We start from the raw sequence: 24,186 nt of genomic DNA on the forward strand, positions 1-24,186 counted from the left end.
GTGTGAGCGAGGGGATGTGTTCTCACACGCGAGGGGCAATCCCCTCTGTGCTGTCACACACGTGTACATGAGGGCAATGCCACTTCAGAGACCTTATCCTTGTGCTGGCCCGGCTCTGAGCTTGGTGGAGGGCAAGGTCCATGCTGGTGATGGTGACCGGATTGTTCTGTTCTGTCCAGACAGGGCTGAGCTACCGAGGGCCATGGAGCACAGCAGCAGAGTGGACAGGAGGATCCTGGCACTGAGAGCACGAGCCCAGGCACTCGACTTGGAAAGGAAAGCGTTCATCCATCTGGTGAGTGCCTGCTCCTGGTGCTGGAGCTCTGCCCTGCGGCTGCACCACGGAACCAACCGGGTTGGGAAGCACCTTTAAGCTCATCCAAGTCCAACCTTTACCCCAGCCCTGCCAAGGCCACCACTGCCCCATGGCACTGAGGGTGTGTGAGCACTTGCAGGGCCGGTGCCTGCAGCCCTGCCCTGGGCAGCCTGTTCCAATGCCTGAGCACCCTCTGGGGCAGGAATTGTTCCTCAGCTCCATCTAAACCCGCCCTGGGGCAGCTTGAGGCCGGTTCCTCTTGTCCCACCCCTTGTTCCTTGGGAGCAGAGCCCAGCCCCTCCTGGCTCCATCCTCCTGTCAGGCACTTGTAGGGAGCCATCAGGTCCCCCCTGAGCCTTCTCTTCTCCAGACTGAACCCCCCCACAGGCCCTGGAATACCCATTTTCCTATGCCCAGTGCATGGGATCACCCGGATGCTTTCTGTTACCAGCCAGTTTGCACTAAATCAAATGGCTCAGCAGAGTAAGCAACACTTCTACCTTTTCGGGAGCCTGCTATTAAAAGCAGTAAGTTTGGTTTAAACCCCAATACTGGCTGTTTTAAATCGATTTAAAGTGTATGCTCCTGTTCTCTCTGCCTCTTTGGCTTTTTAATGTGGCTATGTTGATTTGCTCAGTAGGAAAGAAGCATCTGTTTTCATTTTGTGTGGGCTTCCTTTAAATGAATTACTACTGCATTGCCATCAGTTAAAGGCTTGACATAACACCTTTAGGATTCTCTAAATGCAATAATCCTTATCACTAAGATAGTTCCTCCCTTACTATCAGGGAGATCCTTCTTTATTATCAGTAAGATAGTTCCTTCCTGCACTATTGGAGTTCCTTCCAATAGTGATAGCAGTATCACTACTGATACTGCTTCCATAGTGAATGCATTGAAGTCTGTTTCCCATTCAAATGGGTCATTTGACACAAATTCTGCTCTTAAATTCTTTATGTGAGTCCTTCAGCAGCCTCTATTTGGTTGCCAGCACCCGTAATTGCTTGCACCATCCCAGCAGAAAGCTCCGTCTTGCACTTCTCTTGGATTAAAAGGAGTATTTTTACATGGAGTATCTCTGAGAACAGCTCACATCACACCAAAGACGTGTCTTCAATCATAGAATCATAGAATGGTTTGGGTTGGAAAGGACCTTAAGCTCATCCAGTTCCAACCCCCCTGCCATAGGCAGGGACCCCTCACACTAAACCATGGCACCCAAGGCTCTGTCCAACCTGGCCTTGAACACTGCCAGGGATGGAGCACTCACAACCTCCCTGGGCAACCCATTCCAGTGCCTCAGCACCCTCACAGGAAAGAATTTCCTCCTTAGATCCAATCTGAACTTCCCCTGTTTCAGTTTTAACCCGTTACCCCTTGTCCTGTCACTGCAGTCCCTGATGAAGAGTCCATCCCCAGCATCCCTATAGGCCCCCTTCAGGTACTGGAAGCTGCTATGAGGTCCCCACGCAGCCTTCTCTGCTCCAGGCTGAACAGCCCCAACTTCCTCAGCCTGTCTTCATACGGGAGCTGCTCCAGCCCCTGATCATCCTCGTGGCCTCCTCTGGACTTGTTCCAGCAGTTCCATGTCCTTTTTATGTTGAGGACACCAGCACTGCACACAGTGCTCCAGGTGAGGGCTCATGAGAGCAGAGCAGAGGGGAATTTATTCCCATTTGAGGGGTTTAAAATGTTTGCACCTCATTCTGTTCCCTGTGTATAAGATAGCTGCTGGTCCTTCCATAGCATCCGAGCATATCCGTAATCTCTGACCTTGTATCTACAGGGCAATGTCTACACCAAGGCTCTGCAAAACTACAGCCTGCCATTGCGGTCACATTCCTTGGCTTGCATTCTGATTTGCTTTATTCCAAGTAACGTTTTCTTTGTGCTAGGACATGGCTGCTTTCAGTCCCTGTGTGCCCATACACGTGTGCATGTCTCTAAATGCTTGTGTATACAGAAAGAAATCCAGATACACCCGGAAGATACCAGTAAGGGTTTGCTTTCTCTGTAGCCAGACTGAGATCACCTCCACCCGACCACGTTGTTGAGCTAAAAGCAAATCGCCTTTGCTCCTTAGCCCCCTGTTTCAGTTTCTCTTCACTAAGGCACCGAGATGAATGCTCACCAGAAATAAACCCAAGTGTTTTCCCTTTGGAAGGTGGAACAGCTCAAAGAGGAGCTCTCCGAGTACCAGAAGAGTGGGAAGCAAGGACTGCCTGCGCCAGCCGAGGCTGAGGGAGTCGCTGTGCCCTCACTGCAGGTATTTTCAAGGGCTTTTTGGTTGCCGTTCTGGAAAGCAAAGCGAGCAAACAGGGTTAGCTCCAAACATGGAGCTGGTGGAGCAAGGGCAGAGGAGGCCATGAGGATGAGCAGGGGCTGGAGCAGCTCCTGTATGGAGGCAGGCTGAGAACATTGGGGCTGTTCAGCCTAGAGAAGAGAAGCTGCGTGGAGACCTCAGAGCAGCTTCCAGTGTCTGAAGGGGGCTGCAAGGATGCTGGAGAGGGGCTCTTCATCAGGGACTGCAGTGACAGGACAAGGGGTAACGGGTTCAGACTGAAACAGGGGAAGTTCAGGTTGGAGATAAGGGAAGAGCTCTTTATAGTGAGGGTGCTGAGGCACTGGAATGGGCTGCCCAAGAAAGATGTGAATGCCCCATCCCTGGCAGTGCTCAAGGCCAGGTTGGATGTGGCTTGGAGCAAGCTGCTCCAGTGGAAGGTATCCCTGCCTGTGGCAGGGGTTGGGACTGGATGAGCTTTAGGGTCCCTTCCAACCCAAACCAGGCTGGGATTCTGTGACGATGCACAGTTGGTGGTGCAGGAACGCTTGGTTTTCCCTTCCTGTCAATGCACGAGTGCGTCCTGTGCAGGTGTGACACAGGATTTATGCTGGGTGTGAGAATACACGGTTGTGTAGAGTCCGTTGGCATGAGCTAATACCCACCAGTGCCTTCATATTACCAAGGGTCATGGGGGGATTTTGCTTCTATGGATTATTAATGCAGGTAAATGAGGATGATGTAGCTCCTGGTTTCTGGCTGCCTGATTTATTTATGAGAGAACCGGGCAGGTTTGGAATGTCGCTGTGCTGAGTTCAGTCTAAGTTTGTGCTAACTTCTCATTCTCCCTCGAGACACAGGGCACAAAGGATGAAGGGAGGAGTGAAGGAGACCGTGTTCCAAGCAAAGCTGGCTCGGATCAAGAAGACGGGTATCAGGATAGTGAAGCACTTCATAGAAGGTGAGCAGTGTAGGAACCCTTTATCCGTTGTGCTCTCACTGTGGCTCCTCTGGCCCTCTGGTTGCCGGTGTTCCATCCTGCAGGGTGAACTTAGCTATTGGATTCTTTAGGATGCTCTTTGGTACTTTATTCCTCTGCTCCCATGTGGAAAGCTTGGAGGTCCTGCAGTCCTGGCTGGGTCTGGAGCCCTCGGCATCACGAATGCTGGCTGCTTTCTGACTCTTCCTCCTGTTTGTTGCCTTCCCAAAAGCACAGGCTTGACCTTCTGTGGCTCTCTGCAGACAAAGGCGCTGATTTCACAACTGTTTTGCTGCCGGGGAGGTTCCTGTGGCTTTGGTTGCTGTCCAGGGGTGTAGCAAAGCACTTGGCTTTCAAACTTCAGTATGTACACTGGGATTCCTAAGGGAAGCCACAGCTTCCATGGCCTGGGCAGGAAGCAGCTGTGCCTCTTGCAGCAGGTTCAAGGAGGAAGGAGGAGCTGATCCCATCCTTCTGGCCCTTTTTCCCTTCAGATGCCAAGGCTGTGTCCTCACCTCAAGCAGCTGAATTTGCCATTGCCCCTCTGCTGTCAGCACCCTCCTGCCTGACCCCTTTTCTCCTCAGACCATCATTACCTGCATGGAGCCCATCACTGCTACTTCCCATTCATCACCACTGAAATAAGAGCAGGCACAAGTCGTGCTGGATGTGAGACCTGAAATTAGCAGCACAGGGATATTCCATAGTGAAAAGCACTTAGGCCTTTCCTGGCCAGTGGTAGGAGGCCTGGCTGCGTGTCAATGTGTCCACATTGCAGTCCCAGCCTTGGTGATGTGGGTTTTTGGTGCGTAGGTGCTGGGAGGTGATTGAGAACAGCATTGATTCACAGCTCCTTCCCAAGCTGCAAAAGCTGGAGCAGGAGCACAAGGCTTTGGTTGAGTGCAGTGAAGAACTGGGATCGACTCCGGGAGAGACACAGATCCAAAGCAAGCGGGAGAAGGAACACGTTGAGAGTGAGGTGGAGGGACTTCAACAGCAAGTAAGTAAGGAATGGAAGGGGGAAGGTTTGGGTTTGTTTCATTCCAGCTGCTTTTCTCTCTGCATATTGGTAGGTCAGATAAAACGTCTGACCCAAACGTGCTGTTTGACAAGAGACAGCAGCACAGTCTGTCTGTCTTGGAAAAGATGGGGCAAGAAGGAAAGAATTCCAGCAGTGAGTAAATGGCGCGTGCTTGGAGGTGCAGATCCCCCGTGTTACAGCAGCGTTGTCTTCTCCAGCTCCTGTCCCTCCTCCCTGGTGCTCGGGCAAGCAGAGTTAATGCACTAACGTTCCCCCTGCATCCCCAGGAGCGAGCTGAGGCCACGCTCCCATCCTGCCCAGCCCTTCCGTGGGGCTGTGCGCCAGTCTGTGGCTTGGCTGAGCTGCAGCAACGCTTCTTGTTTCCAATCCAGGTCACATCTTTTCTCTTGGAGCTATTCCTTCTGAACCTCTCATAGCTCAGAAGCTCTTATTTCCCCTGAGGTTGTCCTAGATGGCATCAGTGGTCCTGATGGACCTCAGCGTTGGTCTCCTGCTTTCCCATGGTGGATGGTTGTTTCTTTTGCCTGCAGTTATAGAACCACAGAATGGTTTGGGTTGGAAAGCACCTTAAGCTCATCCAGTTCCAGCCCCCCTGCCATGGGCAGGGACACCTCACACTAAACCATGGCACCCAAGGCTTCGTCCAACCTGGCCTTGAACACTGCCAGGGATGGAGCATTCACAGCCTCCCTGGGCAACCCATTCCAGTGCCTCAGCACCCTAACAGGAAAGAATTTCCTCCTTATATCCAATCTAAACTTCCCCTGTTTCAGTTTGAACCTGTTACCCCTTGTCCTGTCACTACAGTCCCTGATAAAGAGTCCCTCCCCAGCATCCCTATAGGCCCCCTTCAGACACTGGAATTCCTGCTGAAAAGCAAGTCCCAGGGCACCCCACATCCTTTGGAGGCTCAAAGAGAGGCAAGAGATCTTCCCCAAGCCCATGAGCTGCCCCTTAACCTGGCGCCCATGTAGAAGTCCAGGCTTTGACTCGAATCCCTACCCCTTCTCCAGACCTGTCCGACAGAGGACAGTGGTCACTGTGGGGCACTGATGCTCCCTGGCCGCAGGCACGGTCACCAGTGATGCTTGCTGGGGACAAAACACTGCACTTGTGGCTCTGCCCTGAGCACAGCATCTCAGAGACGTGGCAGCCCATGTGCTGAGCACCACTTGTGGGACCTGCGCTGCATGGGGACAGCCCTGCTGAGGGTAACACACTTGAAGGGACAGTTTCTCTCATCACCTGCAACGTCTGGTGCAGCATCTGCTGTTGAATGGGGCCATGCTGGACACTTCTATTTGAAGAGCTGTGGTAGGCTGGTCCATCTGGAGATGATCTGCTCAATCTTGATCAAGATTTGATCTCACCACTCTCTTCCTAACCCGTGATCCACTTAATTTTGGGCACCCTCACCCCAGGGCAATCTGGATCTATTCCTGGTATAGGACAACTCCACTCGGATCCTCCTTTGACTTTAGGAGGTCAATAGAAAGTCTTTGTTATTTGCACTCATTTGCATGTGCCAGGGAACCTCTGGTTAATGGCAGATGGGAAGCTCCAGGCTGATTCTCTGGTTTACCACAACCATGGCCCTTTAGATGTCATCCTGACATCTCCTGAGCCACCTCCACCCATGCTTTGAGCAAGGGTGAAGTTATCACTGGAGCTTCTCAGCCTGATGCTGCCTTTGCCAGCGTGGTCTTTACCCTCAGTCTAGTGAGGAGGTAGCTCTGTGAGGAGCACCTGCACGTATGGGCTGGTTTGTCACTGCTTGTCCCCAGGGAAAACACCATTTGCAGCATCACTACCAGGGCGCATGATCCCTTCCAGACAGGGCAGCTGATGGAGTTGTAGCTGGAGAGAGCAGAGGAAGCCAGAAGTTGGTCTTGCTGGATGGGTGGGTGGGCTTCTCCCCAAAAAGGCTGGCTGAGGAGGTCCTTCCCCTCGGCTGAATCCCTGCTGCCAGGCCAAAAGCTCTTCCTTCCTTCCTTCCTTGGGCTGAGCTGTCTCCACTCTGTGGCTAGGAGATGCTCTCTGCAGTGGTCACGGTCCTGGATTGCCAGGCAGCAGGACCAGTCCATAATGCCCATAGAGGACCTTGAATTCTGGGGTGAGAAGGAAGGACACGCACAGGTTGTCAGTCAGGGATGAGCAGTACTCGGATGTGTCTGTACCTCTGCTATTGTGTTAAAACATGATGTAGGAGACAGTACAAGCACAAGCACACCCCATGCGAACGCTGATGCAGCCACGTATCTCCAAGATCAGTTCTCAAAGGAAGATGCCATGAATTCCTCATCAGTCTCTAAGTAACAGTGAAACAGGGTGAAGGCATGGTCAAATACCTTCATGATGGATGCCACCAGACATCGTGCTTCTAAGTGTGTAGCAGAGGAGCCAAAGGCAGGCTCTGCAATGGGAATGCCAAAGCTCTGTCCACCATGACTTGTGCTTTAGTTGAAACCCGGCTTGGTTCAGGACACACTGAAGCGTTGAAGCAGAATAATCCCAACCCTCACAAGGTGCATTTCCAGCCTGGAGAAACCCCTTCTTTGCTCAGGGCTTTGTTAAACAGATCCCTGGGAACACCACATTGGAGGATGCAGGGGGGAGCCCCAAGTAGTCAAGGAGATGCTGGCAGGGGCTTGGCAGCCACTGTAGCTGTAAAGGAGACAGAGAGGCAAGCAGGGTGAGGAAGAGGAGGTGGGTTAACCCTTGGTGATGATGTGGAGCTGCACCCTTCATCTCCAAGGGGCTTTTGGGTGCCATGGGGGCAAGGAGGGCAGGACTGCATGGATGCAGGGACTCAGGAACGCAGAGGAAGCGGTGCTGCTGGGTGTTTGCCATGGGAGAAGCACTTGGAAGTGGTTTCTGTTTTGCTGGCACACCTACAAGAATGTGGGTGATGAGGCCACTGCCTCCGAACCAGGACACGGGATACAATGGGAGCATTGTTCCGCTGTTGGCAGGAGACTTAAAGGCAACTTAAATACTTAAAAGTTAGTGGCTTGGAGGAATAATGAGCCAAAGGATGGGAACGCATGGCTGGGTATCAACTGCGTGGCCAAAGGGTGCCTGGGGAGGTGCATTTTGCCTTCGAGAGCCCTTCTAGAGCTCCCAAGCTTTGCTGAACCCCAAACTGTCACCTAGTCATGCAAGAGGAGGGGGGTTATTGCCCTCTGGCTCTTCTGTAAGAGGTCTGGGTGTTTCACCCAGTGATTTGCTTTTGGTACCTAGCTTGGGTAACAGCATCTAAGAGAGCAGCTTTCCCCAGTGTTGGATGGCTCCCTCCTGTGAGTTTCAACAGAGCCATCTTGTGCCCGAAGCCTGTCAGTGAACGCAAAGCTCCCTGGCTTTGGCATTGCTGCGCCGGGACCGCTGGAATCGGGCTGGGATTGGCAGGGACTTGGCACTTCCTCAGCTTCAGCTTCCCATTGGGAAGGGATGAAAGATGATCTCTGAATAAGTGCAAAGAAAGAAGGGTGAGAAAGGCATAAGGCATCTTGCATGCTTCACCACACACTCATCTGTGTGAGTGCAGGGATCGATGCTGCTTGTATAGGTCCAGTGTGCTATGTACAGATGAAGCTGGATTCCATCTCCAGCTGGATTTTGTCTCCTTCCAGTGTCCCCATCCTCCTCCAGTGAAATCCCAGCTGGGTGGTTTACACACAAGAAAACCAGCACAAACTTTCTTCCTGGCATAAGGGGCGGAAAGGCTGTGGAATGCCGTGCTGGCTGGCACCGGAGCTGCCAGTGCCAACACTTGGGTCTTGTAAAAGGGTCTGCAGGAGGCCTGGCAGGGAGGGGAAGCTGGGCTGCTCCTCGCTCCTTCCAGTCCTTTAAAACAGGAATAATAATCCAGAAGGGAATGCCTGAGGTGGGGGGGTTCAGATGCAGAGTGAGCACTGGTCCAGGCAGACTCTTGCCTGCCAGGACAAGCACAGAGGTCAGGGCTTGGCCAGCTCAAGTGCAGAGTCCTCGGAGCCTGGCTGGAGGGAGCTACAGCATCCTTTGGGCAGTGGAGGGACCTACAGCATCCTTTGGGTGGTGGAGGGACCTTCAGCATCCTTTGGGTGGTGGAGAGACCTACAGCATCCTTTGGGTGGTGGAGAGACCTACAGCATCCTTTGGGTGATGGAGTGACCTACAGCATCCTTTGGGTGGTGGAGGGACCTACAGCATCCTTTGGGTGATGGAGTGACCTACAGCATCCTTTGGGTGGTGGAGAGACCTACAGCATCCTTTGGGTGATGGAGTGACCTACAGCATCCTTTGGGTGGTGGAGGGACCTACAGCATCCTTTGGGTGGTGGAGGGACCTTCAGCATCCTTTGGGTGATGGAGGGACCTACAGCATCCTTTGGGTGGTGGAGGGACCTACAGCATCCTTTGGGTGATGGAGGGACCTACAGCATCCTTTGGGTGGTGGAGGGACCTTCAGCATCCTTTGGGTGATGGAGGGACCTACAGCATCCTCTGGGTGATGGAGGGACCTACAGCATCCTTTGGGTGATGGAGGGACCTACAGCATCCTTTGGGTGGTGGAGGGACCTACAGCATCCTCTGGGTGATGGAGGGACCTACAGCATCCTCTGGGTGATGGAGAGACCTACAGCATCCTTTGGGCAATGGAGGGACCTACAGCATCCTTTGGGCGGTGGAGGGACCACGATAATCCTGGTGGATCAGGTCAAACTGTGGGGGAGTGGGCACTGCAACAGCATGGGGAAGGAGGGTGGCCCATGATATAGATCAGGGTCTCATGTTGGGAGAGCAGCAGCAAGCTACAGAGGCCTTGAGCTTTCACCATGTGTCTGGGTTGTTCCTCTCCTCCTATATAGCAGGGTGCTTTCATTTTCTCACTTGGCCTTGCAGGCTGCCTCACCTTTTGAAGCAGCAGAATGAAAGATGTGAGCTGGAGCTGGTGCCTGTCCACATCTCCCACCCTTTGCTTCCAAACACGGGGCTTATTCTGCAATACAGCGCAAGCAGCAATCTAGCAGTAGTTGTGCATTTAGTGCTGGTTTGGTTTTAACTTGTGTTTTCTCTACGATAAGGTTATATGTTTAGAAGCAGAGTTACTTCAAGTGCAGAAGAACAAAGCTGAGAGGAATGGGGATGAGCAGGCGTTGTCTGGAGCACAAGAGATGCAAGAGGTAAGAGGTTTTCCTTGGGAAATGCACAGTTTTGTTTAGAAATGCATTACAGGAGCATCTCCTCTGAATGTTCTTTGTCTCCATTTTCTGAGGGCTCGGTGCCCATCAGCTTATGCAGGAAAAAGGGGTGTTTTTGGAGGACAGTAGCTTAACACGCTAACATGATCTCTGATAACTCATCTCTCTTAGGAGATCGTCTTGCCTTCAGCCCTGCAGGCTGAGGAGCTTGTTGGCTTCCCTGGGGAGGGTGAATGGGTAAAGGTGCTTGGTTCTTGCAGCCTGGGTAGCACATAGGTACATTTACGAGGCTGTTTCCCAGCTGGTTTTGGGCTGACTTTGCTGCTGATTCATTACTTGCCACCTGGCCAATTGGATTTGCCAGGCAGAGCTTACTGCATATGCACGAGGAGCTTCCCAAGGTATCCTGGGTCAGGTATCCAGGCCTTCAGGGATGTCCAAGGAATAAAGTACAGGAATCCTGCTGGCAACTTTTGAGAGCCATTTTTCCTGCCCTTGTTTTGTAGAAGACTGTGATTTGTTCGTCTTCTGCTAGGATAAAGACATCACACCTCCTTTTTCTTGCTCCAGATGTTGAAAAGCTGTCAGGAAACAATAGAAAAGCTGGGGAGTCAGCTGGGAGAGCGGAGAGAAAGGAGGAAGCAGCTTGCATCTGAACTGGAACTCTTACGAGAAGATCTGAAGGCTGAGAAGAAGGTGCTGGGCAGCCAGGTAGGTCCAGCTCCGGCACTGGGACTGCTGCAGGAGGCTGTCACCTTTGGGTGACTCCATGAAGCATCCCCAGTTGCCCCCAAGTGCATTGGTTGACTTTGCTGGATGGATTTCCCTTGTCCAGCCAGTTTCAAAGCTTCTTTCCCTGCCTGTGGCAGGGGGTTGGAACTGGATGATCTTAATGTCCTCTCCAACCCAAACCATTCTATGATCCCTTGGCAGATGGCTTTAAATCCATCTGCTTTAATGACAGAGTCTGTAACTCATTTTTCCTTTAAGCGAATCTAATAACAAAACACTAATTCAAATGCAGCCAAACCTTCTCTAAAGGGCAGAGGGGAAGGTTTCAGACTTTGGTATTTATTGCAGAGTTACTTGTGATCATAAGGCTCGTGATCAGAGCCTTCACCTCCCTGTGTCACAACGCAGCAGGGCGCTTGGAGACTTAAGCCTGCAGAGCAGCAGCATGGTTACCATTGATGAGCTCCATCCACTGGCTAATTCTGAATCTGTTTAACACGGGTCACCTTTGATATTAATAGGATTCTTTCTTAACAGCATGGTAAGAAGTGAGGACACCAAAGCATCACTGAAGTCTACATGAACAGCTTGAGATCCTGGCACTCCTTTTTGTTACAGGCCCTAAAGACACACTTTGCTTGAAGCAGTTGAGCTGCTGCATGGATTTCTGCTGGGTTTCTCTCTGCTGGGGTTGTTGCTGATGCTCTTGAGCTCCAGTTGGGCCATAGAGCAGAGAGCGTGTGGTGCCAAGAGCATTGCACAGGGGCCGGTGCAGGCAAAGGCAGGGTCAGAGCTTCAAATTAGGGTTAAAATATAGGAGAGCTGCAGATGCGTGGCCTGGGACAGGCAGATAAGGGGGACCTGAGTGGGCTGGCAAAGGGAGGGGAGTTACACCTATTAGAAACCCCACTTTTTAGCACTCAGAGGCCTTAAACCAGCTGTGAGCCCTATCACTTCCTTGTATGCAAGTAGAACCCATTGAAGTCCTGGGCTGTTGGTGCTACTGCACAGGAGTCTGACTGGAGGAACAGTGGCATCTAGAGGACAGGACTCTTGTAGTGCTGGTAGGCAACAAAGTCACACTGTAAAAGCTCAGGATGTGGACGGAGCCTTGCTGAAGGGTGGTTGGGGAAGGGGCTGGATCAGTCTGTGAGCACGCACATGAAATGGAATTGCTGATTTGGGGAGGGATGGGGAAAATGGAAGAGTCCCTCTTCAGCATTTGCATCCAAACAGTTCAATCTACTCGTGATACAGGGGCCTTTTAATCAAAATCATGCATCCCCATAAATCTGGTTCTAATTCAGGCACCGGTTGGTTGTGGTTTCACCTAAGGAGAGGACTATTGTCTCCCAGGGATCACAAGATGAAACCCAGTGGCCTGTGTTAGCCTGTAACAGTCTTTAATATAGAGGACTGTGCATGTGTTTGGTGCGATGCCTGACTTCACAAACGTGTTCATTCCCTTTTGACAGAACAGTTGTATTGGGATGAATCATTTACCAACAGAGCTGCAAATCAGCTTGGTGTGAAATCATGGGTGATGCACTCCTTCAGGTCAAGCTGTGAGGTTGTTCAGTGTTGTGTTTGTCAGGATGTTTGACACTTAATGGGCGAGTAAATGGGATAACGTACTCGCTCTTGTACAGGTTAATGATGTGCTGCGAACTGATGCTATGCAGAGAGCTCTTTGCATTTGCTTGGAACCCTCTTGTTTTTAACAGGTTTTTGGACATTTGAAGGGAGAAAGCCTTTTCTGAGCTTGCAGTGTATTGCATCCACCAACTCCTGTTGTTTCCTCACCAGGGGCTGGCTGCCAGACTCACAATCAGAGTTTAGAAGCCATTGTAATAACTTCCCAGGGCTCTCATTAATGTATCCCATGAGAAGCTACAAAAGGAGAATGCTTTGTTAGATATAGAGGTGAGAAATGTAAAGAACCCCAGGCTGTGCTGGTGTCTGATGCAGACAGAAGCTGCTGATGGGCATTGCTCAAATACAAGTAAACTCATGGTCTGGAACTGAAATATTAGTGCTAGTGTACACTCAGGGAGAGCCACTGATTGAAAAGCTTTAGGAATCAAAGGCATTGCAGGTGAAGAACGACACTAACTTAGCTACAGACTCACAAGCCATGTCTTGGAGATCACCTTATGCTGCTCAAAAGCTTTCCATGAGACCAAAGGAAGTCCAAGTCGTGGTGTTCTCTGACTTTACAGGTCTCTGAACTCCTACAAGAAAGAGAACAGATTGAAAACCTCGAGCAGACACATGAAGATCTATGTACAGATGAAAAGAGACCTGAAGACCAGATCAAGAACTCGAGGGGTGAACAAGAACTGCTCTGGTAAACCCTAACCAGGCCTCTGGTACCTTCTGCTCTTCATCTTTGCTGATGAATTGTTTAGTCTTTTAAGAACCCCCATTTGGCTGCTTCTGGCTAAACTGGGCACAGCAGCTTTGTGTCTTCCTCACTGGGTAATGGTCTCTCTGTAGAGACTTTGGGGAATGAGCATTCCCCTTAGTACCATCACAGAACAGTTAGGGTTGGAAGGGACTTTAAGATCATCAAGTGCCAACCGCCTGCCATGGGCAGGGACACCTCACCCATCAAAGTCAGGAGTAAAGTCAGGAATGGGTTGCCCAGGGAGGTTGTGAGTGCTCCATCCCTGGCAGTGTTCAAGGCCAGGCTGGACAGAGCCTTGGGTGGGATGGTTTAGTGTGAGGTGTCCCTGCGCATGGCAGGGGGGTTGGAACTGGATGATCTTAAGGTCCTTTCCAACCCTAACTATTCTATGGTTCTATGAGTCTATGAAACCTTGTTTTCTGTAGCTCTTCCACGTTCTGCATGGTATAAATAAGCTGTCCTTACGGAGGAGGCCCCTTCTCTTGGAGTGAGGTGGTATTTGGACCACCAAGGTCCCAAAAAGCTCCCATCATGAACTTGGGCTGCCTGGGGCTAACTGCTGCCAGCAGCTGACCATACACATCCTGCTGTTGCCCTTGGAGGGTGGGTGTCAGCAGGCATCGGGGCTGTAAATAAAGCTCTTGCAGGTCTCCTGACTCTCCTTGTTCAGTAGATCAATACAAATCTGGAGTTGAAGCATCCATGCTCAGGCTCTCATTAGTAAGTAGAAGCCTGGATCAAACCCATGTAGTTACTGTCAGCTCCATTACCTGGATAGTGAGATAAGGTAAAACCAGGATAAGACAGGTAGGTTAGTTTACAAGGACATATAGGCTGGATTGAGATACATCAGGCAGCTTGAGCCCATGCTTCCATGCAGCACGGTGCTATGCGAGTGCTTCCTGCCCCTGTGAGCACAGACCAGCTCACGTGGCCCATGCGAGCGGCTCCTTAGCCAGCAGTTAAGCTACTCATAGCTGACCCTTGGACACAGGGGGGTTTGTGTGCCAGTATCCAGGGGAGATTGACCCTTGCCCAGAGCTGCTAGACCCAGGATTAAATCCCCTTTGGAGCCTCCTGAGGCACTTGAACGTTGCCTTGAGTGTTTCACTGGGCTCTTTTGTTCCAAGTTTTCCTCTTCGGGGGGTGGTTTCCCTTGGATGTGCACTGTTCTCTCTCCTCTTTACTATTTCTCCTTCGAGTCCTGAGTTACCAGACAGCAACAAGAAGAGGGAGGAGCTAGAAAAGCAGCTGAAAGAGAGCAATGAAGACAAGCGGTTGATACTGGAAGAACTCGCCCAGCTAAACCAAGGTGTTCTGGCTACCCAGGAGCAGGGCGAGAGTGTGCTTGGAGAGACTTTGAGGATGAATCAAGGCTTGGCACAGGGAGGGAAGAGGTTTCCCGTGTCGCAGAGCTCTGCGGGCAGTTCAGATGGGAGCATTAAACAGGTACGAGCAGCTTTGCTCTCTGCACTGTACTTTTATTTCACTGAATTCAGTGGTAAAACCTCATTAAAGTGGACTGGAAGCCAGTCCTGCGGTGTCAGCGCATGGGGGGAGATGAGGCTGGCTGATTTCCTTGGGGAAAATGGTTTGGAAAATAAGAATGTTGTCACTTCCTTCTGTTGTGTTTTTGGATGTAGTGGGAACTTGGATAAACTAAAGGTAGACATGGAAGAAGGACGCTATCCTTAGAGGATGTTTTAAACCTTCTGGAGCTCTTTCTCAGCCCCTTTTTGGAGTGGGAGAAATCCAGCTGGCTTGCTGTCGTCACTGCAGTCTTGCTCTTGCTGTGGGCAGCTGTTCCTATTCCCTGCTTCTCCTTGGGGCTTTATGCTCTTATACTCCAGTGCTTGAACTCATCCTGCTGTTCTTGGAGCTTAGTGAGGCTCTGGCACAAGAGTGAAGAGCAACCTGGGTGCCTTACAGGTTTGACAGGGTAGCTTTAACAGTTGTTCCCTCATCCAGGTTATTACATCTTCTCCCTTGATGTCAAGAGCTGTATTGGCTTCTCTGGATGTAGAGGGCAGGAAACAGGACATAGCATAGGGCAGAAGAGATGCTTGCCTGGCTTTACCCATCTTACTGAAATGCTCTTACATACAACTGCCGGACTTCTACCTTCCTTCATAGAATCACAGAATGGTTTGGGTTGGAAAGGACCTTAAGATCATCCAGTTCCAACCCCCCTGCCATGGGCAGGGACACCTCACACTAAACCATCCCACCCAAGGCTTCATCCAACCTGGCCTTGAACACTGCCAGGGGTGGAGCACTCACAGCCTCACTGGGCAACCCATTCCAGTGCCTCACCACCCTAACAGGAAAGAATTTCCTCCTTAGATCCAATCTAAACTTCCCCTGTTTCAGTTTGAACCCGTTACCCCTTGTCCTGTCACTGCAGTCCCTGATGAAGAGTCCCTCCCCAGCATCTCTATAGCCCCCTTCAGGTACTGGAAGGCTGCTCTGAGGTCTCCACGCAGCCAGTGCTTCTCTCTCCTTGAGGTTAATCTCCATGTAACTTCTGTTGTTCTGCTGCTCCTGCAGGCTCTGACCCATGAGAGCTTCCAGCAGCAGGAGGAGAAGCTGCAGCAGCTCCGGCAGGACCTGCGCCGGGTTCAGAACTTGTGCAGCTCAGCCGAGAGGGAGCTGAGGTACGAGAGGGAGAAGAACGCTGACTTCCAGAAGCAATACCTCTTGCTCCAACAGGAATGCACCAAGGTAGGGACAGAGCAGGGAGAGGTGCTGTGGGGGGAGCATCACAGCATCCTACAAGCTATGGGAGGGATGAGGTGCTGGTTGCAACGCACTGGACCTCATTTATGTCTGTACGGTACCTGTGTTCTCAAGTGTGTTCTGCTCCAGCTCCATGCCAAATTCCCTCCAAATAAAGCCTTATCCTTGCTCCCGGTATTTCTCTTTTATCCTCATTCACTCTCTGCTAATCCTGTTGCCCTTTCCTAATCAAGGCATTTCAGATGATCTATACTGAGGCGCAAACTTGGTTTCTTCTTTTGAAACTCAGGTCAAAGCCGAGCTGAAGCAAGCCCGGGCAAAACTCTTGGACACAACAGAAACATGCTCCGCTCTCACCGCACAGTGGGAAAAAAGCCAGCAAAAGGTCAAAGAACTCGAACAAGAGCTCTTGAAGTGCTCCCAGGCTGATAAACTGCAGGGCAGGCTGCAAGAGAAGCTTGCACAGGAGAAATCCAAAGTGTGTGAAGCACAAAAGAAGGTACCTCCTCAGCGGGGTTTGTGTTTAACACGGCACAGAAGCAGTAGCAGCTCCTGAGCTGGTTCCCTGGAGTCCATTTTGCTGGTCCACTTTGAGATCGCTTGGTTAAATGTATTAGGAAATATGACTGTTATTAGTGGGACCGTACTGAAGGCAATAGAATCCCAATCCGAGGGCTCAGCTCCCGTCTCTAAAGCTCACTGTCTCTGGAAATAGTGGTTGCAGGGCTGGCAGGCGCAGGGATTCCAGGGCATTGTCCTGGTGAGGAGATTTGTGCTGTTTGCTATCTGGAAATCATAGAATCACAGAATGGTTTGGATTGGAAAGGACCTTAAGATCATCCAGTTCCAACCCCCTGCCATGGGCAGGGACACCTCACACTAAACCATGGCACCCAAGGCTCTGTGCATCCTGGCCTTGAACACTGCCAGGGATGGAGCATTCACAACCTCCCTGGGCAACCCATTCCAGTGCCTCACCACCCTTACAGTAAAGAACTTTCTCCTTATATCCAATCTAAACTTCCCGTTTCAGTTTTAACCCGTTACCCCTTGTCCTGTCACTACAGTCCCTGACGAAGAGTCCCTCCCCAGCATCCCTGTAGGCTCCCTTCAGGTACTGGAAGCTGCTCTGAGGTCTCCACGCAGCCTTCTCTTCTCCAGGCTGAACAGCCCCAACTTCCTCAGCCTGTCTTCATACGGGAGCTGCTCCAGCCCCTGATCATCCTCGTGGCCTCCTCTGGACTTGTTCCAGCAGTTCCATGTCCTTTTTATGCTGAGGACACCAGCACTGCACACAGTGCTCCAAGTGAAATGGCAAAGCTTGTGATTTCCATGGCATCGATTCTGCCATGTTCCTGCACTAATCACTGGATGGGTGCAGGATCAAATCAGATGCAAAAACGGTTGTTGCTAATTCACGACACAGTGTCTGAGCCAAAATCTGGCAGCTGTTCAAAAGGCTTTGTTGTTAATGGGCTTTGATATAAAGACACAGAATCACAGAGTGATGTGGGCTAAAGGGACCTTAAAGCTCATCCAGTCCCAACGCTGCTGTCACAGGCAGGGACACCTTCCACTAAACCAGGTTGCTCCAAGTCCTGTGTGTGCTTCCTTTTGAATAGAAGCAAGCAAACCTGTCCTTCCCATGACTGTCACGCTGAGGGATCAGAGGGATCTAAATTCCTTGGATTCAGATACTGGCCAATAAATTCAATAGGTTTAATCCATGTCCAATTTTAATCCAAGATCTCAAAACTCCAGCAAAAGCTGAAGGATTCCCAGCACCAGCTCCTGCTGGCAGAGGCCCACGTTTCAGACAAGAAACTCCTGGAGGAGGAACTGAAGGAGGCCCGAGAAAATGAAGCTCGTGTGCAGCAAGAACTCCATGAGGAGCAGCTGAAAAGGTACCTGGAGCTGGGTGAGCCCCGTGCTGTGCGTGCAGGGGAGCTGCGTGCCAGCAAGCGCTGCTGTGCCAGCCTGCTGCTACCTCCTGCAGCCCCATGGCTGGTCCTAGGTGGGTTCAAGGAGTCACTGCATCACTTGTTTTACCCCCAATCTCTCCTTTTGACCTGTCAGAGCTCCACAGGGGATTTAAAAGACTTCTGGAACCTTCAGCTGCCTCAGAGGGTGCGTGGCCCTTCCTGCCGGCCCAGGGATTTGGTTTATCCTCTGGATGCTGGCAGTCCCCTTTCTTGTGCAGCTGGGACTGATGATCCCACATACATACAGTGACGGAATGGTTTGGGTTGGAAGAGACCTTAAAGCTCACCCAGTTCCAACCCCAACACCTTCCACTAGAGCAGATCACGCACCCATGCACCCCTGGGACATGGGGACAACCAGCATGGGCTGATTTCTTCCTTCCCTTGGTGTTGCCCAGGGCAGTGTGATGGTGCATTAAGGCTGGCACATCAGGGGCTGGCCTCACATCAGTGTCTCAGTGTCACACCAACATCCTTTCAGGAAGCTCCCAGAGCAGCAGGTGGAGATGCTGCAGCAGCAGCTCCGGCATTCCCGGGAGACGGAGGCATCGCTGGCCAAGATGCACGTGGAGCTGCAGGCCAAGACTCTGCATGTCCTGGACAGTGAGAGGAAAACTGACTCGAGCGAGGTGAGCTACAGCGTGGATGGGTCCTCATCACCCACGGGGATGCTGTGGTGACTCCAGAGCAGACCACCGAGCTCCAGGGGGGAAACGAGAGCATCCCAGTGTGGAATGTGCACCTGGAAACTGATGCAATAGGTTTGGTCTAATCCAACCAAACACACAAACCATGTTTTCCAGCACCTCCAGTGCCAGAAGGAGAACCAGAAGCTTTCAGAGCAGCTCGCTCTGCTGAAGGAGGAAAACAAAGCCCTTTACGAGGAAGGAGTCCGGATCCTGAGCCAGAAGGATCTGTGTGTCAGGTAATGACTGCAGCAGCAGGCACAAAGCACCTCCCTGGGTCCAGCTCTTTCTGTGCCTGGCAGTGGCACTGGATTTGAGCGTTCTGCAGCCTCTCTGGTCTCTCCTGGTCAAGGCATTTAGCACTAAACCCAGCAGCCCTGCGTCTGCTGTGGTGTCTGCAGCTGAAGGCAGTGCAGAAGGCGAGCTGGTGCCTCATTAGGGCTATGGGCGCTGCTGCGCAGGGCTGCCACTGGCAGAGACGCTCCCTGGAGCTGCTCCTTTCTCCCCAGAGCACTTCTGATCTAACCCAGAGGACACCGGCCCTTTTGCCATGAGTTTTGAGCCAACGTGGGCAAATATCCCTTATATGGTGGAGAGTTCTCTTTGTTTGGACATTATCTGCTCTTCTCTCCTGAGTGGATAAATGAGACAATAACACTGCCTAAATGGGACAAGGCTGGGGGGAGAGCAATGATCACAAATCTCAGTAAAGACAAATATTTAACCCCAGTGTCCAGCTTTGAGAAGCACCCCCTGAAAGCAGCTTTCTCCTGTTTGGGATTCTTCTTTTTCAGCCTTTTCCCCCATGCATCAGGAATTCCCCTTAACCACCCACATCCCCATCCAAATAAACAGCTTGCCTTTTCCTGGTTACTTCCAATACTTTATAACCCCGTTTGGTTTGACGAGCTGAGAGGGGCAGTCACAAGGATTCCTTGCGGGATAACAGGGTGTCAGTTTGGGAATGCTCGGGGTCCTTTTTGCCCAGTTTCCATTTGGTTGGCACTTAATGTAACCATTGCAACAAAGGAAAAACCAGCCCCAAACTGATCAGTGGAAGACACGGTCCAGTCAGTCAGTGTGCTCGCTCTGCCTTTAGCTGCTCTGCCAAATGGAGCTGGGAGACGGCTGAGGCTCCCAGTGCAGGCTTGGAAGAGCCTGAATCAATGCAGGACATCTCCTGCCTCAATCCTGGCCCAAGGGCACGAAAGCCTTTGACAGCCTGAAGTTTGTGTCTCTGCCTCTGCAGGAAATACAACGAAACACAGCTCCGCCACAAAGCCAAGATCCGCAGGGCCAAGGAGACCTTTATCCACGAGGTGAAACAAAGGGACAGCAGGATCAAGCAGCTTGAAAATGAGCTCAGCGAGTCAAAGCTCCAAGTGGAAAAGGTGAGAGAAGACATCGAGGGCTTCTCCCCCAAAGGAAGGGCAGCTGAAGAAGAAAGGAGATGAGGTTTAGGAGCAGTGGGTTTGCAGGCAATGGGGCTGCTCTGTTAACCAAGCAGGTGGTTGGAGCACAACCACAGCCAGCAGTGCCCAGGGCTACCAGCCCGTCCTGGCTGGAACGAAAGACCCCAAGGAAATTCCTGGCCCAAGTTTGCCCTCATGGGAACCCCTGTCCTCAAATCCCATTCAGAAACTGCCCAAGCCATATCTTATTTTGAGAGAGGACCCAAAAGCCTGTTTTTGACATATCTTACATCAGTGTCTCACTTAGAATCATAGAATGAACCAGGTTGGAAAAGAGCTTTAAGCTCATCCAAGTCCAACCTTTACCCCAGCACTGCCAAGGCCACCACTAACCCATGGCACTGAGGGTGTGTGAGCACTTGCAGGGCCGGTGCCTGCAGCCCTGCCCTGGGCAGCCTGTTCCAATGCCTGAGCACCCTCTGGGGCAGGAATTGTTCCTCAGCTCCATCTAAACCTGCCCTGGGGCAGCTTGAGGCCGGTTCCTCTTGTCCCATCCCTTGTTCCTTGGGAGCAGAGCCCAGCCCCTCCTGGCTCCATCCTCCTGTCAGGCACTTGTAGGGAGCCATCAGGTCCCCCCTGAGCCTTCTCTTCTCCATCTGAACCCCCCAGGTCCCTCAGCCGTTCCCCATCACACTTGGGCTCCAGGCCCTGCACCAGCTCCGGTGCCCTTCTCTGGCCCTGCTCCAGCCCCTCAATGTCTCTCTTGTAGTGAGGGGCCCAGAGCTGAACACAGGATTCGAGCTGTGAACTTGTAGGAGTTAACGTACGTGATGGTGACCCCTTCAGTAAAGCACTCCAAGGTTTGCAGAGGATAGGGGGAGAGCAAAGCGTAACCACTGGTGGTTGTTTCCTTCTGCTGCTCTGCTCAGGGGAAGATGCTGGTTGCTCAGATCACTGCTGAGAACGAGAAATTCCTCCAGGAAAGACGACGGCTCCTGCAGAAGATCACTGACCAAGAGGAGACCCTGTGGAGCAACCGCTCCATGATTGCCACCCTGCAGAGCAGGTAGGTGCTTAATGATGTCCACACCTCCGGGAGCCTGCCTTCTCCCAGCGCTCCTCTGGTTGTATGCCTCTTTCTCTTAAGAAATCCAAGGGAAAGCCTGAACTGTGCCTCAGCCACTGGTGCACAGCTTTTAATTGCTGTGGGATGTAATTAGCTCCTCTCCCCATCAAAGCTCCCAGTGTACAAGTGAAGGCTGTGCAGGCCAAAAGGTCTGTCTGCGGCTGAAAAAGCAAATGCCCCTTTGTAAAGGCTGCGTGGTCGGAAGGAAAATAACCTGTGCCTTGTATGTGTGATGTGCTCAGAGTGAAGATCCTGGATGAGGAGCTCATGCGGCTGCACGAGGGCAAGCTCCAGCTCTCTGGCCACGTGCCCACCTCACAGCGCGCGCCAGGGAGCATCCACACTTCCAACACGGAGGTGAGACTCCGAGAGGGCTTGGACTCAGCAGGCAGGGGGTGGGAGCTGATGTCTCCTGCGAGTTGGTGTTTGTAGCTGCAGCAGAAGGGCTGAGGCTTTGGTTGGAATGGAAAGGGGCACCAAACACAGCAGACAGCAGCGGCTTTGTTGGTGAGGAGCTGCAAGCTCAAAACGCTTGTTGTACCACTCCATCAGCTTAGATTCGGATCCAAAGGCCAAACCCTAATCATAGACCTCTGTGTGGCTGGAGCTCATGGGGAAGGCTGTCAGTGAAGCCAAGGGCACGCTGAAGACCAGGACTGTATGTTGGAATTCGGGGTCTGACATGCACATCCTCCTGTCTCTGTTCTTCCTTCCAGGACTCGAAGAGCATCACCTCCTCTGAACGCCGTCTACAGAGCAAGGTGTTGCCATCTCCTCATCCCAGGTACTGTGGAGTAAAAGGAGGAGGCAGGGAATGCTTCTGCGTGTGGTGAAGAGTTGAGCATTTTGGCTGCTCCATCCTGGGCTTTCACCTCCAAAGGGGGTTGGGTTTCTTCTTTATTGGTCAAAATATAGGGAAAAATGGTTTTTAAAAGGCTCTGAAACGAAAGGGATGGAGAAGTAAAATCTTCAGCTATGTCAGGGAATGCTGCGGGGTTTAGAGATCAGCTTTTGGTGCCTGGTTTTGGAGGTGTCTTTATACAGGTTATGAGACTTAGAGGACCACTGCTGCCTGAAGCTGTATGACCCATTCCCAGGCTTTGGGGCAGGAAGGAGCCTATTTCTCCACTGGTGTAGCCAGGAGCACCACGAACCGTGCCAAAACAGGCAGGGGGAAGGCAGAGGGGATCTGCAGCTCTGATCTCTGCTCACTGGAGACCCAGCACGGTGGGTTTGGCTGCAGCCTGTGGGTGCTATTGAGGGGGACAGCATCTGAGCAGGTTCTGGGGTAGATGAGGATCATCCTTGGCTGTAGGAAGAACATTGGAGCCTTAATGCAAGCGATGACTTCAAGAGAGGCCGTTTGCTTTCAGCTTCCCACCGCGAGAACCACTGGACTCGCTGAGCATCCCGAAGGCCACACAACACCCAAAGCCTGAAGGAGAAGCCGAAAGCCAAGACTCAGCCTTTTGCTTATCCCCCTGTCACCCTTCTGAGCTCGGGTACTTAAATGTAGCTTCACCTGGAGACACCACAGCCTGCCAGCGGCAGGAGGAGAGGCAGGGGAGCAGCTCTGGGAACTTATAACCAGGGGAAGATGCACCGGTGAGCTCCTCAAAGGAGGGACAAGTGCCTCAAGGCAGAAGCCTGGGCACTCATTGGAGAGCAAATGCCACAGCTCCAGCAAGGGTCCAGATGAAAAGGCTGCAGATGTTGTCTATTTGGACCTTAATAAAGCATTTGCCATTGTTCTCCTGGAGAAACTGGCTGCTCAGGGCCTGGAGAGGTGGGGAGTTCACCGGCTGAAAAAGTGGCTGCATGGCTGAGCCCGAGGAGTGGTGGTGAACGGCGTCACATTGGGTTGGTGACTGGCCACTAGTGGTGTCCCTCAGGGCTTGGTATTACAGACTGGGCAAAGAAGAGATTCAGAGCGGCCCTGCAGAGAAGGACATGGGGGTGCTGGTCGATGAGAAAATGAACATGAGCCGGCTGCAGTGTGCGCTCGCAGCCCAGAAACCAATCGGATCCTGGGCTGCATCAAGAGGAGCGTGACCAGCAGGGCGAAGGAGGTGATCCTGCCCCTCTGCTCTGCTCCTGTGAGACCTCACCTGGAGCATTGTGTGCAGTTCTGGTGTCCTCAACATAAAAAGGACATGGAACTGCTGGAACAAGTCCAGAGGAGGCCACGAGGATGATCAGGGGACTGGAGCACCTCCCGTATGAAGACAGGCTGAGAAAGTTGGGGCTGTTCAGCCTGGAGAAGAGAAGGCTGCGTGGAGACCTCATAGCAGCCTTCCAGTACCTGAAGGGGCCTTCTAGGGATGCTGGGGAGGGACTCTTTGTCAGGGACTGTAGTGACAGGACAAGGGGTAACGGGTTCAAACTGAAACAGGGGAAGTTTAGATTGGATATAAGGAGGAAATTCTTTCCTGTGAGGGTGGTGAGGCACTGGAATGGGTTGCCCAGGGAGGTTGTGAGTGCTCCATCCCTGGCGGTGTTCAAGGCCAGGTTGGACAGAGCCTTGGGTGCCATGGTTTAGTGTGAGGTGTCCCTGCCCATGGCAGGGGGTTGGACCTGGATGATCTTGAGGTCCTTTCCAACCCTAACTACTCTATGATTCTATGATGATGATGAGGGGAGCGAGGGCACCATCAGATGACACCTGGCTGGGTGGGAGCACTGATCTGCTGGAGGGCAGGAGGCTCTGCAGAGGGATCTAGGCAGGCTGGATCCATGGGCTGTGCCAATGGGACGAGGTTCAACAAGGCAAAGTGCTGGATCCTGCACTTGGGCCACAACAACCCCCTGCAATGCTCCAGGCTTGGGGAAGAGTGGCTGGAAACTGCTCATGGGAAAGGAGCTGGAGGTGCTGATTGATGGAGCTGAACATGAGCAGCTTGTGCCCAGGCAGCCAGGAAGCCCCCAGCATCCTGGGCTGTATCAGCATCAGTGCAGCAGCAGGGCCAGGGCAGTGACTGTGCCCCTGCACTGGGCACTGGTGAGGCCGCTCCTCGAATCCTGTGTTCAGCTCTGGGCCCCTCACTGCAGGAGAGACATTGAGGGGCTGGAGCGGGGCCAGAGAAGGGAACGGAGCTGGCACAGGGGGGACACAGCCGGGGCCTGAGTGCCCCCAGGGCCGCTCCTGGGGCTCACAGACAGGCACGTCAAGGGGCCTGGGCTTCAGATAAGGACAGTTTAATCACTGACATAAAGATCGAACACGACAATAGCGCAGTAACGAGACAACACCGCAACAACGATACACCACCACAACCACGACACAACACCACAGCCACGATACAACACCG

At 52.2% G+C, this 24,186-nt stretch overlaps 1 protein-coding gene across 4 annotated transcripts; it reads left to right on the plus strand.

The window, feature by feature from the left end:
* The first annotated feature begins 184 nt into the window (after positions 1-184).
* Positions 185-22,629, plus strand: CCDC30 (coiled-coil domain containing 30). 4 transcript variants are annotated; one of them, XM_065696313.1, is made up of 18 exons: positions 185-295; positions 2,481-2,582; positions 3,452-3,558; positions 4,390-4,576; positions 9,681-9,779; positions 10,368-10,508; positions 12,749-12,876; positions 14,139-14,385; positions 15,484-15,657; positions 15,962-16,171; positions 17,419-17,576; positions 18,136-18,283; positions 18,458-18,579; positions 19,590-19,731; positions 20,682-20,818; positions 21,121-21,235; positions 21,595-21,662; positions 22,252-22,629. In XM_065696313.1, exons 1-18 carry the CDS (start codon positions 203-205, stop codon positions 22,463-22,465), a joined length of 2,592 nt encoding a protein of 863 aa, XP_065552385.1. In that variant the 5' UTR covers positions 185-202; the 3' UTR covers positions 22,466-22,629. The 4 variants fall into 4 exon arrangements, with proteins under 4 accessions (XP_065552385.1, XP_065552386.1, XP_065552387.1 ...); XM_065696314.1 differs by having other exon boundaries at positions 3,458-3,558; XM_065696315.1 differs by lacking the exon at positions 2,481-2,582.
* Positions 22,630-24,186: the final 1,557 nt, after the last annotated feature.

The sequence above is a fragment of the Lathamus discolor genome, chromosome 16 (assembly GCF_037157495.1).
Source record: "Lathamus discolor isolate bLatDis1 chromosome 16, bLatDis1.hap1, whole genome shotgun sequence".
Classification (NCBI taxonomy): Eukaryota; Metazoa; Chordata; class Aves; order Psittaciformes; family Psittacidae; genus Lathamus; species Lathamus discolor.

What these genes read in the sequence shown, in the direction of transcription:
- CCDC30 (XM_065696313.1), top strand. Translation starts at nt 203, where the DNA reads ATGGAGCACAGCAGCAGAGTGGACAGGAGGATCCTGGCACTGAGAGCA. An exon ending in AGTGAAGCACTTCATAGAAG is followed by an intron (nt 3,559 to 4,389) that starts GTGAGCAGTGTA and finishes TTTGGTGCGTAG; the next exon opens with GTGCTGGGAGGTGATTGAGA. An exon ending in TGGAGGGACTTCAACAGCAA is followed by an intron (nt 4,577 to 9,680) that starts GTAAGTAAGGAA and finishes CTCTACGATAAG; the next exon opens with GTTATATGTTTAGAAGCAGA.